Source organism: Coregonus clupeaformis, chromosome 1 (genome assembly GCF_020615455.1).
Source record: "Coregonus clupeaformis isolate EN_2021a chromosome 1, ASM2061545v1, whole genome shotgun sequence".
NCBI classification, from domain to species: Eukaryota; Metazoa; Chordata; class Actinopteri; order Salmoniformes; family Salmonidae; genus Coregonus; species Coregonus clupeaformis.
This window is the reverse complement of record NC_059192.1, coordinates 27,643,900-27,655,114: the sequence shown is the minus strand read 5'-3', so window position 1 is coordinate 27,655,114 and position 11,215 is coordinate 27,643,900. Positions and strand designations below refer to the sequence as shown.

Genomic DNA, 11,215 nt, shown 5'->3' with positions numbered 1-11,215 from the left:
CATTGGAGTCAACATGGGCCAGCATCCCTGTGGAACGCTTTCAACACCTTGTAGAGTCCATGCCCCGACAAATTAAGGCTGTTTTGAGGGCAAAAGGGGTGCCACCCAATATTAAGGTGTTCCTAATGTTTTGTACACTCAGTGCACAGTGCAATACAATCTGTTTATGTATATAAAACATGCTGGAAGACTGACAGAGACATTGACATACTCATTTCTTATTTAACTACTGAAAAAATGCTGTATAGGTTTAGTATCTTTATTTTTGAATTAGTAATAGCTTCCAATTTGAAGTCTCTTAAATATCCTTGGAGAAAATATATTTTGCATACGGTATACTCATTAACTGGAATAATGTAGGTAAAGAAAAAAAAAAATGCCATCAAGATGATCATTGGAAAAAATCTCGATCCCCCAAATCAAAATAGAAGAATGTTCATTTTTAATGTGGAATTATTTTTTGTAAATAAATGAAATTGTGACAATCAAGACAAGTCTACGTTGTAATCAATATTTGTTATACCACATCATAACCAAACAAGAATGTCTGAAAACGATCACACAAATTAGATTGCCTGCCTAGCAGTTCTTCCTTCTGAAAAATGTTTCACTTATTGACCAAGCTTGCAAACCATACAATGCGAAACATATTCAACATTTCTTTTGCATTTCCATCAATATTTCTCTACGACAAACAGACACAATAGTCTCCAGTTCCTTCTTTTAATGCGTTAACTTGTTTCATAAATCTGTTACACATTTGAAACAAAATATAGGCAATTATACAGTATGTAAAACCAACAGATTTTATTTTACACTATATACATATAATGTGCATTGCAATATGAAAATGGTAATGCGGCAGAAAGGAAGTTAGTTTGTACACATTTTTACTGTGTAAATTAAAACCAACATGAATCCTGTAGTGTTTTTACTTATTTTTCTTCTTCTACACAACTCGTTTCTTTTTTTTTCTCCTAACATTGCACGAGGTAGAGACACTGTACTAATTTTGGCCATAAATCGAGAACACATTTTGGCATTACATAAAAAAATGTAACATTTATATTATTTTTACATCTTCACTGAGCCCTACAGTAAGGAATGTTTTGTTTTCTCCATTTGACTATAGTGTATATGATCGATATTATCATTGAGAATTACATGATGAAACTGTGGTGATTAAAACAGTACCGCTGGAGCCTGTTTAAGTGTTTGACCTTTGACATTTCTCCCTCCACGGTCTCATTATAGTATTTCAGTAATGTTCAGTGAGTGTTCTATAATAATTATACATATCCTAATGCAACCCCTGTGTCACAGCTTGTGAGAACATATGTATGTATACTTAAAGTTTACACGCACATACACAGTTACATACAACATCACATTTCTTTTCAAATACCTTTTTGTGCAAATTTTAACACCAGTGATTCCACAGTATTAAAAAAAGCATACAACTAAGCTGGGAGGTAAGCCTGCAATTAAAACAGTTTGAAATGTTCATCTCAGAGTTACAAATGGAAGCTAAGAATTAAACTGTTGATCTCCCATTAGATATTTCTCAAAGCAAACTATAAAGGGAGTTCCCACATTTGGGATGACGATGCGTGCAGAATGACATTACCAGTAAGTGGTACTTCCTTGTTGCTCAGACTTAGCCAAACCTCAGAGAGGGGTTAAAATCCTGTCCCTCATCACATGATCAGAGAACAGGAAGTCATTTTTAATGATCAGAGAACAGGAAGTCCTTTTTAGTGCTCAGACTGACCCCCTGAACCACCCCTTTAAATCTTTACAGTCTCCATACCGGTACAGAACACCTATGCACACGTATCTACATGACCAGTCTTTAGTGTACAACCCCGGAGTAGCCAGGTTCCCTTTCTGCGAAAAAATACTACATTTATATTTACAATTAAATAGAGGTCAATTAAGCACTTGTGTGGTGTGGGTTAAGATGCAGTGATGGCAACACTTCGTTTTAAAATGAAATCATAGAGAAGTCATCCGGGTCTTTGTTACATGCCACAATAAATAAAGGTGTTAAAGGAAGTAAGAGGCAAGTTGGACGCTGACCCTCGAAGGATCAGTCTTCTGGGAAGCTAAAGCAGTAGTGTCTGTCTGTAGTGACTTGTGATCCCAGGATGTGATCAGTAGCTGTTCTCGTGTCCAGCCAGGATGTAGAGGTTGCTGGCTGCTGTGGGGTTGTCTGTCGGCCGGCTTTCCAACACCACCACTCTGAAACACACAAGGCCAGGTTCAGTTCAGACTCACACTGTGCTAGTATATGTCCCAGAGGGGACCAGGAGGATTACGAATGTAAGCCTCACAAACAGAAAACACATTTTCACACACCAACAGACACCATCCCAAATCCTACCAATAGCCTACTCAAGCCTATTGACAAATTCCATATGTGTTAAGAAGGTCAAAGTGCTGAAACAAAGTAGTTGACTGACCCAAGAAAACAGTAAGCTTGCCAAGCATCCATTCCAACTCTATGAATATGAATTAGGGCTCCCGAGTGGCGCAGCGGTCTAAGGCACTGCATCTCAGTGCTAGAGGCGTCACTACAGACCCTGGTTCGATCCCGGGCTATATCACACGCCTACCCTGGCTGTGATCTGGAGTCCCATAGGGCGGCACACAATTGGCCCAGCGTCGTCCGGGTTAGTGGAGGGTTTGGCCGGGGTAGGCCGACATTGTAAAATAAGAATTTGTTCTTAACTGACTTGCCTAGTTTAATAAAGGCTAAATAAAATAAAAAAAAGAAACCCTGACACTTCCATGCACTGGCCACCAGAGTACCCTTTCCTCGATCATAGGTTTATTCCCAGTAGGAGGTGTTACCAGAGTAATCCAGCAGGGGGCAACATCGAGGGAGATGTGTTAAAGTAACTGTCCAGTGAAAATCTAACTTTAAAAGTTAATATTCTGTTAACTCATACCCAACAAAATGTTGTTGAATAATCCTATACTAATCCTATACTTGTTACCAAAGCATAACTTTTGTATTCTTTATTAGGGGGTAGATCAGCTTTAATATTGCAGAAGCATAACTTGGAGGGGAAAAAAACACTAAAAAAATGCTTGCTATTTCCTCATTGAGGATGAGCTGGCAAATCAGTGGTATACTCGCATTAATATCTATATTTCTTTCTCCCCAATTTCGTGGTATTCAATTGGTAGTTACATTCTTGTCCCATCGCTGCAACTCCCGTACGGACTCGGGAGAGGCGAAGGTCGAGAGCCATGCGTCCTCCAAAACACAACCCAACCAAGCCGCACTGCTTCTTGACACAATGCCCAGACCGCCACAGGAGTCGCTAGTGCGTGATGGGACAAGAACATCCCTGCCGGCCAAACCCTCCCCTAACCTGGACGACGCTAGGCCAATTGTGCGCCACCCCATGGGTCTCCCGGTCGCGGCCGGCTGCGACAGAGCCTGGACTCGAAACAGGATCTCTAGTGGCACAGCTAACACTGCGATGCAGTGCCTTAGAACACTGCGCCACTCGGGAGGCCTATATTTTTAACGACCGGTATACGCCCACACCATTCAAATCACAGAAAAACTGCTTTTTAACATACTGAATTACAATTTTTTGGGAAGGAAAACTATTTCACTCATATTTTAATTAATTATAGGTAATATTTAATAAATTCTGGAAACAGTGGACAATTGGACTTTAAAGTGTGTTTACCAAATGTCTTAAAAACAAGAAGATGGCATCACAAACACCAAACCAATGGGTGGGATACAAAATAGGAGCATTAGAGTCCCAGGACGCACCCACACTCTCACACACACACTCATACACACACTCATACAGATGGGATGAAATCCAGGGTCCCCACAGGGGACATCCATAGATCAGAAAGCCTGTAAGCTAGACGAGGCCTGGAGTGACCCAGGGAGCAGTGAGTATACCTGGGCAGATTGGCGGCTCCCTCCTGCCCTGAACTGTCGTGCTGAGAGTTTCTTCATTCACAAAATCAAACAAGCCATTAAGAGACAAGCAAGCATGCATAAAACCAACAACTAACACAACCAACAACTAACACCAAAGACTTCAGGCAATCAGGATTATATACTACTGCAGTAGACCATTAAAAAACAAACTGGGCATCACGACGACATCCATGTTAATATTATTGACAGTGTAAAAGTGAAACAGCTAAAAGTCAAATATATATTTAAAATATCATTGCCAGCGTAAAAATGAAAGGGGTAAAAGTATGTGAGTGTGTGTAAGTATGTCTTGAGACAGGTGTGTCAGATAAGGTGACCTTGAGCATCATAGACCCCCTTACTCACCTGTCAGATCCCAGCAGTCTGAAGATCCGTGTGTTATCAGAGATCTCCTGGGTGATCTGGGGTGTAGACAGACAAAGGAACACTTTAGATCATTTTCAAACACATACAACAGAATGAAATGGTTTTTAGTTATAAACAGGACCGGGATGGGACAGGGCATTTATTTTACCCTCAGTGTACACAAAGAAACAGACAACTCCTTTCAGACATACACACACCTACACGTCCTCAGCTTACCTCATTGGTCTTGAAACTCCGCCCTTGCATACCATGCCTCCAAAATGCCAGAACGCTATCTTGGAGACACACTGCAAAGACATGTGGGTGTTACACTGAACCATAAAAAGCACAGATAGGAGCTGAGATAAATGCTTCACGGGAAAAACATTCTCAGGATATCGAATTATCTTTCTGCATAGAGATCTATACACATTAGATGGAAATATCCAACTTTAGCACAACAGAACCCTGTCTTTGAAATAAAAAATAATAATAAAAAATAAAGAATTATATAAAAATAAGAACCCTGTCTTTGGTTTCTTTGGGCTGGGTAGAAGTGTGAATGCCGTGGTTATGAAAACGTACCTATCGCCTCAATCTGGAAGTTAAACGTCAGCTCAGCAGACAACTTCCTGCTTGACTTCAACCTTCCCTGTAGGTTCACTATCTTTATACACCCTGATCACAGAAAATAGTTAATGGTCTGCATAATGGTTGCAGTAACATATGCACAAGCTGGAATTTCTCCTTTGATTGAGAATACAATTATTATTTGGGTTAGTTCAGTGGATGGTGGGAGGCAAAACATACTGTCCAGACAAACTAAGATGGTGTCCCTCTCCAACTGGGTGACGTGGATGACACAAGTCTGGGGCGTATCTGAGTGGACAGAAAAACAACTCATCATCAGGATCAATCATCATCATCATCATCATCATCATCGTCGTTGTGACCACGTTCCACTGACCGGCCTCTGTGAACCAGGAGGAGGTTGAGTTGGGGTTGACCGTGCCGAAGCGGACCACTTGGCTGAGCTCGGTGCCCTTGCTGACGGCCACACAGATGAGCGGGTACTGCTGATCCGGCACCACCAGCATCTCAAACACCTCCAGAGGACAGGGCAGGGGGAAGTCGATGTTCTACGGGAGAGACCAGATGAGATAGATTAAGCATCCTGTTACACAAGAAATTACACATTATTATGTAATGACATTAATAATTTGAACCCTGTTAGAGACAAGCAACGTTAGCATGCTACTGTAGCTAATCGAATGAGCTTTCTAAACAGGACTGTGTTAAGTTGATCCAAACAAGATAGGTCCCATTCTAACCCCTTTCAGCGTGGGCTAGTAATCGTCTGTTCGCCCCAGAATGACCTGAACTGACCCAAACACTGATTTACCTTGATAAGCATGAACTTCTGCATGGGCTCCACCCACTCCAGCAGAACCACACTGGACTGGAACGCTCCACACAGGTACTTGTGACCCGTGTATGGATTCCTCACTGCACACGAACAAACACATTCAAGGTCTCTCACAATCTTTCTCTGAACTCTGAGCTATATTCTATCAATATGATGTCTTGTGCATTATTCAGAACTATCCTCAACTTCTCTTATTCAGTTGTACCGTAAGTCAAGAATGATGCCATGCAGCAGTTGATAATACATTTAGCAGACGCTTTCATCCAAAGTAACTTACAGTAGTGTGTGCATACATTTTCGTATGGGTGATCCACGCTCATGAGCACTCACCTACGCAGCACTTTTGGCACCCTTTTGTGTCTGGAATCTTATTGGATATGGCAAACTTTCTATAAGGATCATAAGGAACAAGAAATCAGTTTTCTATGTATCCCCTAAACCCCCACCCCCAAGTTCAAACCCAAATGAATGAAAAGGCCTCAGATATCATACCTTGGAATCATTTTGTCTGGGAGTTTGTGTGTGGGAATGGCCATGGGTAACTTCTGCATTTGCCGGGCATGCTCAAATAGACCAGCTAAGTTATGAGAGTAGAGCTGGGAGGCTTTTCCTGAAAGCAATATCAAAATAATATTCTCAGCTAGACTTCTAAACCTTTAAAGGGTAATTTATGACACAGAAAATAAAAGGGAAAAGGTCTGCCTCCAAAACACACTTCACATGGTAAGATTATATTTTCAGAAAGGGCAGACATCTTTTAAACAGAAATTCCTGCCTCCAAATTTTCCAGAGACAAGGTTTTAAAGGTAAGTACCTCTCTTCAATGTTAACCTTTTTGGCAGAGAAACGTCAAATACTGCAAAACCATTACTAGATACAGAACAAACAGCAAGGTAAGACACTACAGGTCCAAGATAGTCTTACCAGATATAGAGAGCAGGCAGTTGTTCATAACATAAAGCCAAGTGCATCGCCGGGGAAAGAGCTGGGGACAGAAGGGGATGGAGAGAGCCGTTGAAGATTTGATAACAACATTCAGAATCCTCCACTGAAGAAATAAAACCTTGTGAACCAGATGCTACTTCAACCAGAACAAACCTGCTCCATTGACGTCTCATGCAGTTCATTCAGGTTTAAAGTGTAGATTCCCTCCTCGGCACCAAATATCAAATATTGGTCTGAAACAAAGACAAAAGAAAGAGCCTATTAGTCATGTTAATCCAAATAATCTTAATGGCAACGATTAATGTAATAAGTCATGATAATAAAGATGTAAAAAGTGAAACTACGTTGTTTTCCCAGTTTCCTACCTCTGGTGTCTGGGTTGATCCAGGACGTGGCACAGTGGATTTTCAACGGGCAGCCGTTGAACACCTTGGAGAAACAGGCCCCCATCTAAGTAGCAAGGAGAATGGAGGTTGGAAAGTTGGAGGGAAGCCAAACACAATAGTCATTTTTCTTCAAAGCTCTCGTCTTGAAAGCTTAATTTTAGGGGGCAACCCCTATTTGACTTTGGTTCATAATGTTTCAGTAAGTTCATGGTGTGTCTGTAGAGAAGGAGGCATCATACTCACATGGACCTTAGGTGTGGGTGGGAGGCCATTACTGATAGGCTTCTGAAAAGAGAGGGAGATACATACAGAGAGAGACAGATAAGGTCGATGATCACTGGACTACATTCGTTTTAGATGAATGGTCACTGATGAATAGCTTTAATAATGATCCGTGTGGTGATGCCGTAGTGGGAAAGGGTGAACGGAAAGGCTCTGGAGGTGAACGGAAAGGCTCTGGAGCAACGAACAGCCCTTGCTGTCTCTGCCAGGCCGGTTCCCCTCTCTCCACTGGGGTTCTCTGCCTCTAACCCTGTTACAGGGGCTGAGTCACTGGCTTGCTGGTGCTCTTTCATGCCGTCCCTAGGAGGGGTGCGTCACTTGAGTGGGTTGAGTTACTGACGTGATCTTCCTGTCTGGGTTGGCGCCCCCCCTTGGTTTGTGCTGTGGTGGAGACCTCTGTGGGCTATACTCGGCCTTGTCTCAGGATTGTAAGTTGGTGGTTGAGGATATCCCTCTGGTGGTGCGGGGGCTGTGCTTTGGCAGAGTGGGTGGGGTTATATCCTTCCTGTTTGGCCCTGTCCGGGGTTTCTTCGGATGGGGCCACAGTGTCTCCGGACCGCTCCTGTCTCAGCCTCCAGTATTTATGCTGCAGTAGTTTATGTGTCGGGGGGCTGGGGTTAGTTGGTTATACCTGGAGTACTTCTCCTGTTTTATCCAGTGTCCTGTGTGAATTTAAGTATGCTCTCTCTAATTCTCTCGATCTCTCTTTCTCTCTGAGAACCTGAGCCCTAGGACCATACGTCAGGACTACCGGGCATGCTGACACCTTGCTGTCCCCAGTCCGCCTGGCCTTGCTGCTATTCCAGTTTCAACTGTTCTGCCTGCGGTTATGGAACCCCTACCTGTCCCAGACCTGCTGTTTTCAACTCTTAATGATCGGCTATGAAAAGCCAACTGAGATTTATTCCTGATTATTATTTGACCATGCTTGTCACTTATGAACATTTTTGAACATCTTGGCATGGTTCTGTTATAATCTCCACCCGGCACAGCCAGAAGAGGACTGGCCACCCCTCATAGCCTGGTTCCTCTCTAGGTTTCTTCCTAGGTTTTGACCTTTCTAGGGAGTTTTTCCTAGCCACCGTGCTTCTACACCTGCATTACTAGCTGTTTGGGGTTTTAGGCTGGGTTTCTGTACAGCACTTCGAGATATTAGCTGATGTAAGAAGGGCTATATAAAATAAAATTGATTGATTGATTGAAAGGAAAGGGAATGTATTGAAATGTCACTGTTAATAAGGTGAGTGTGCGGGATCAGGTGGCATTACCGTAATGTCCTTCTTGTCTTTCCGTATGGGGACACTAGGGGGCATGGTGGACTGCCTCTCAGTAGCACTGTCCTTCTCTCCATTCTGGTGAGAGCTCAATCCATTACCTGCAGCGGGAAACATGTTTATTACACATATCTTGGTGAGTGTGTGCGTGTGTGTGTTGTGTTCTACTGTGTGTATGTGCGTGAGAGTTCTAGACATACAGTAGATCAATGGTGTAAGTGTTCTACTGACAGATGTACACACATACAGTATATGCTCAAATCTAATCACTACTAATCAATAATGGAATATGTTTTGATAGGATTACAACAGTAATCAAACTAAATGATTTGACCATGCGAACACACTGACTGAGAATGGTGCATCACATTCCCAATGCTTGATTACATTCAGAGTTCGATTACATTTTGATTGCTTCATGTGAACATGTGATATCAACAATGGGAGAAGGAGGCAGGCGTTTGGTAACAGACAGGGTCACATGGCTGCAGCAACAACACTGCACTATGTACATCCACAGATGGACAGAAGAAAGGAGGAAGGGAAGGACGGATGGGGAGGTGGCGCGAGACTCTACGGACGCTGATTGATGGGACTAACAACCAATCAGGGAAGGGTGATAGGCTATGGGGCTACCAATCGGCCGGCCTTACTCTCATCCTCCTCTTGCTCATCATCATCCTCCTCCAACCCATCCAACACCTCTTCCAACTCCTCTTCTGTGTGCGGGGCATGAAGCCACTCCCAGAAATGCCTAAAGCTCCCATCATCATTCCCCTCAGGCTCTGAGCCAGCCTGGCTCTGTGTGCTCTCGTTACCTAGGCTACTGCGTCTGTGGGGGGGCAGGCGTGGGGGTGGAGGGCGTGGGGGTACGTTTGAGGAGGTGGGTCGGGCAGGGCTCTCAGGTACGGGGCAGCGCTTGATGGTCCCCCCCCCCCATCATCCTCTCCCTGGGACGGGCTCTCCTGGGGCAGACAGATGGACTTGGGCTGGAGGGAGGGAGAGAAAATGGAGAGAGAGAGAGACACAGAGAGAGAGAGAGAGAGAGACAGACAGACAGACAGAGAGAAAAACAGACAAAAGGTTGACAACAATCTCTAGAGGTTGATTAATGCTTGCCCTATTATTACTCTTTTGTCAACCTCTGTTTCCCATCTTACAAATAAAACATTTAATATCAATAGTTTAAATTAGCTTCGAGAGAAAATATTGGTGTTTACAACTCTGAATTTTGCTTGAGGGTCCTTTCCACTAAATAGTAGTCTCTGTTTGATTGTGATCCAAAACGCTGCAGTATGATAATATGCTAGTGGTCCTACCTTGGGGGGCAGTGGGGGTGGGACTTTCGGCCTCATGATGGTGCTGTGTTTGCTTGAGGGAGAGATTGAGGTGGGTTAGGTTTGTTAGACAGTGGCAAGGTTCCACATAGACAGTTACAAAACATATTTTCCAAAAAAGTGTTAACACACAGTGTCACATTGCAGAGTGACAAACAGTGACAGACGACTACTACAAACCTAGGAGTGTCTAATATCACACAACACAGTGTTAGACAACAGACAAGTGTTGGACATGACAACAAAAGGCGTCCGTCAACCACCGAAAACACCACAACTGACAGGACAACTGACACAAAATGTTAGCATTCCCTTGAACAGGATATCCAGAAGGCCCAATGTGATGTGTATGTACAGTATGATCCAATCAGTAACCACTATCAACCCCTCAATCATGACGGACATAGACATGGCACCAATCAAATGGAGTCACAAGTTCAAGTCACCATGAGAGAACACAAACCTCAGAGTGGCACTAGGGTTAAACAGGTGGAAAGGGTTAAACCAAGAGGGTTGGACGGACCCCAAGACAACCATGGCGACAGAGGGGTGTGGATACAAGCAGAGAGAACCACACATCGGGAGCAGATGGCAAACAGGCGCTATGAACACACACTGAGATCAGCAAGCATGTAAGCAGGTGGCACAGAATGATGAACACACATCAAGAAACAGAGAAGGAATGGCAGGGGGCAGGGCTCAGGGGTCACGGCGATGCACAGATGGTGAGCATTGAACCCAAACATGACAACGGTTCATCATCTCACAGATGTAAGCAAATGGGAGCACAGTTAGCCAGACTGCTTAGGGGAAACAACCTGAAATGCATCAGAACCTTTAACATAGTTCTGCTTAATGTAGCTAATGAACAAGACCCATGTCTGAGTCCAAAGCTCAAAGTCATCTGTGGGAGGAAGCAGGGCTACCGGAGGCGCAGAGAAAGACGGAGACAGGGTCTTTGGTAAGGGAGGGAGAACAGGAGGGCACTTAAGGCACAGCACGGTGTGATGGTGCGGCATGCGGCATGAAGATGCGTGAATGAAACTGGAGGTAGCCTTCCTCCTCCCCCCTACTCCTCAGAGAGGGCGGCTAGACTAGAACACGAGAAGGACTTACTGTTGAGTTTCATCACCATCATCATCCTCATCGGTCTCTAAATGTGCCATATGACCCCTGAGGAGATGGAGATAGATTGGTGCCGGTGGGGGGGGCAGCGGCTCAGTGGGACACACAGCAAGGCAAAG

The 11,215-nt window shown here is 43.8% G+C and overlaps 1 protein-coding gene across 1 annotated transcript in view; it reads right to left on the bottom strand.

Moving 5' to 3' along the window:
* Positions 1-709: 709 nt before the first annotated feature.
* LOC121571963 (mitogen-activated protein kinase kinase kinase kinase 3) overlaps positions 710-11,215 on the bottom strand; it is a 71,114-nt gene continuing 60,608 nt past the window's right edge. The window contains 18 exon segments of the mRNA XM_041883837.2: positions 710-2,241; positions 4,322-4,377; positions 4,559-4,629; positions 4,907-4,999; positions 5,132-5,200; positions 5,289-5,460; positions 5,724-5,827; positions 6,078-6,136; positions 6,240-6,357; positions 6,672-6,732; positions 6,846-6,925; positions 7,058-7,142; positions 7,322-7,363; positions 8,629-8,735; positions 9,453-9,566; positions 9,569-9,623; positions 9,954-10,005; positions 11,088-11,144. Of these exon segments, the coding sequence (XP_041739771.2) occupies positions 2,154-2,241; positions 4,322-4,377; positions 4,559-4,629; positions 4,907-4,999; positions 5,132-5,200; positions 5,289-5,460; positions 5,724-5,827; positions 6,078-6,136; positions 6,240-6,357; positions 6,672-6,732; positions 6,846-6,925; positions 7,058-7,142; positions 7,322-7,363; positions 8,629-8,735; positions 9,453-9,566; positions 9,569-9,623; positions 9,954-10,005; positions 11,088-11,144 (1,483 nt within the window). The 3' untranslated portion in view covers positions 710-2,153.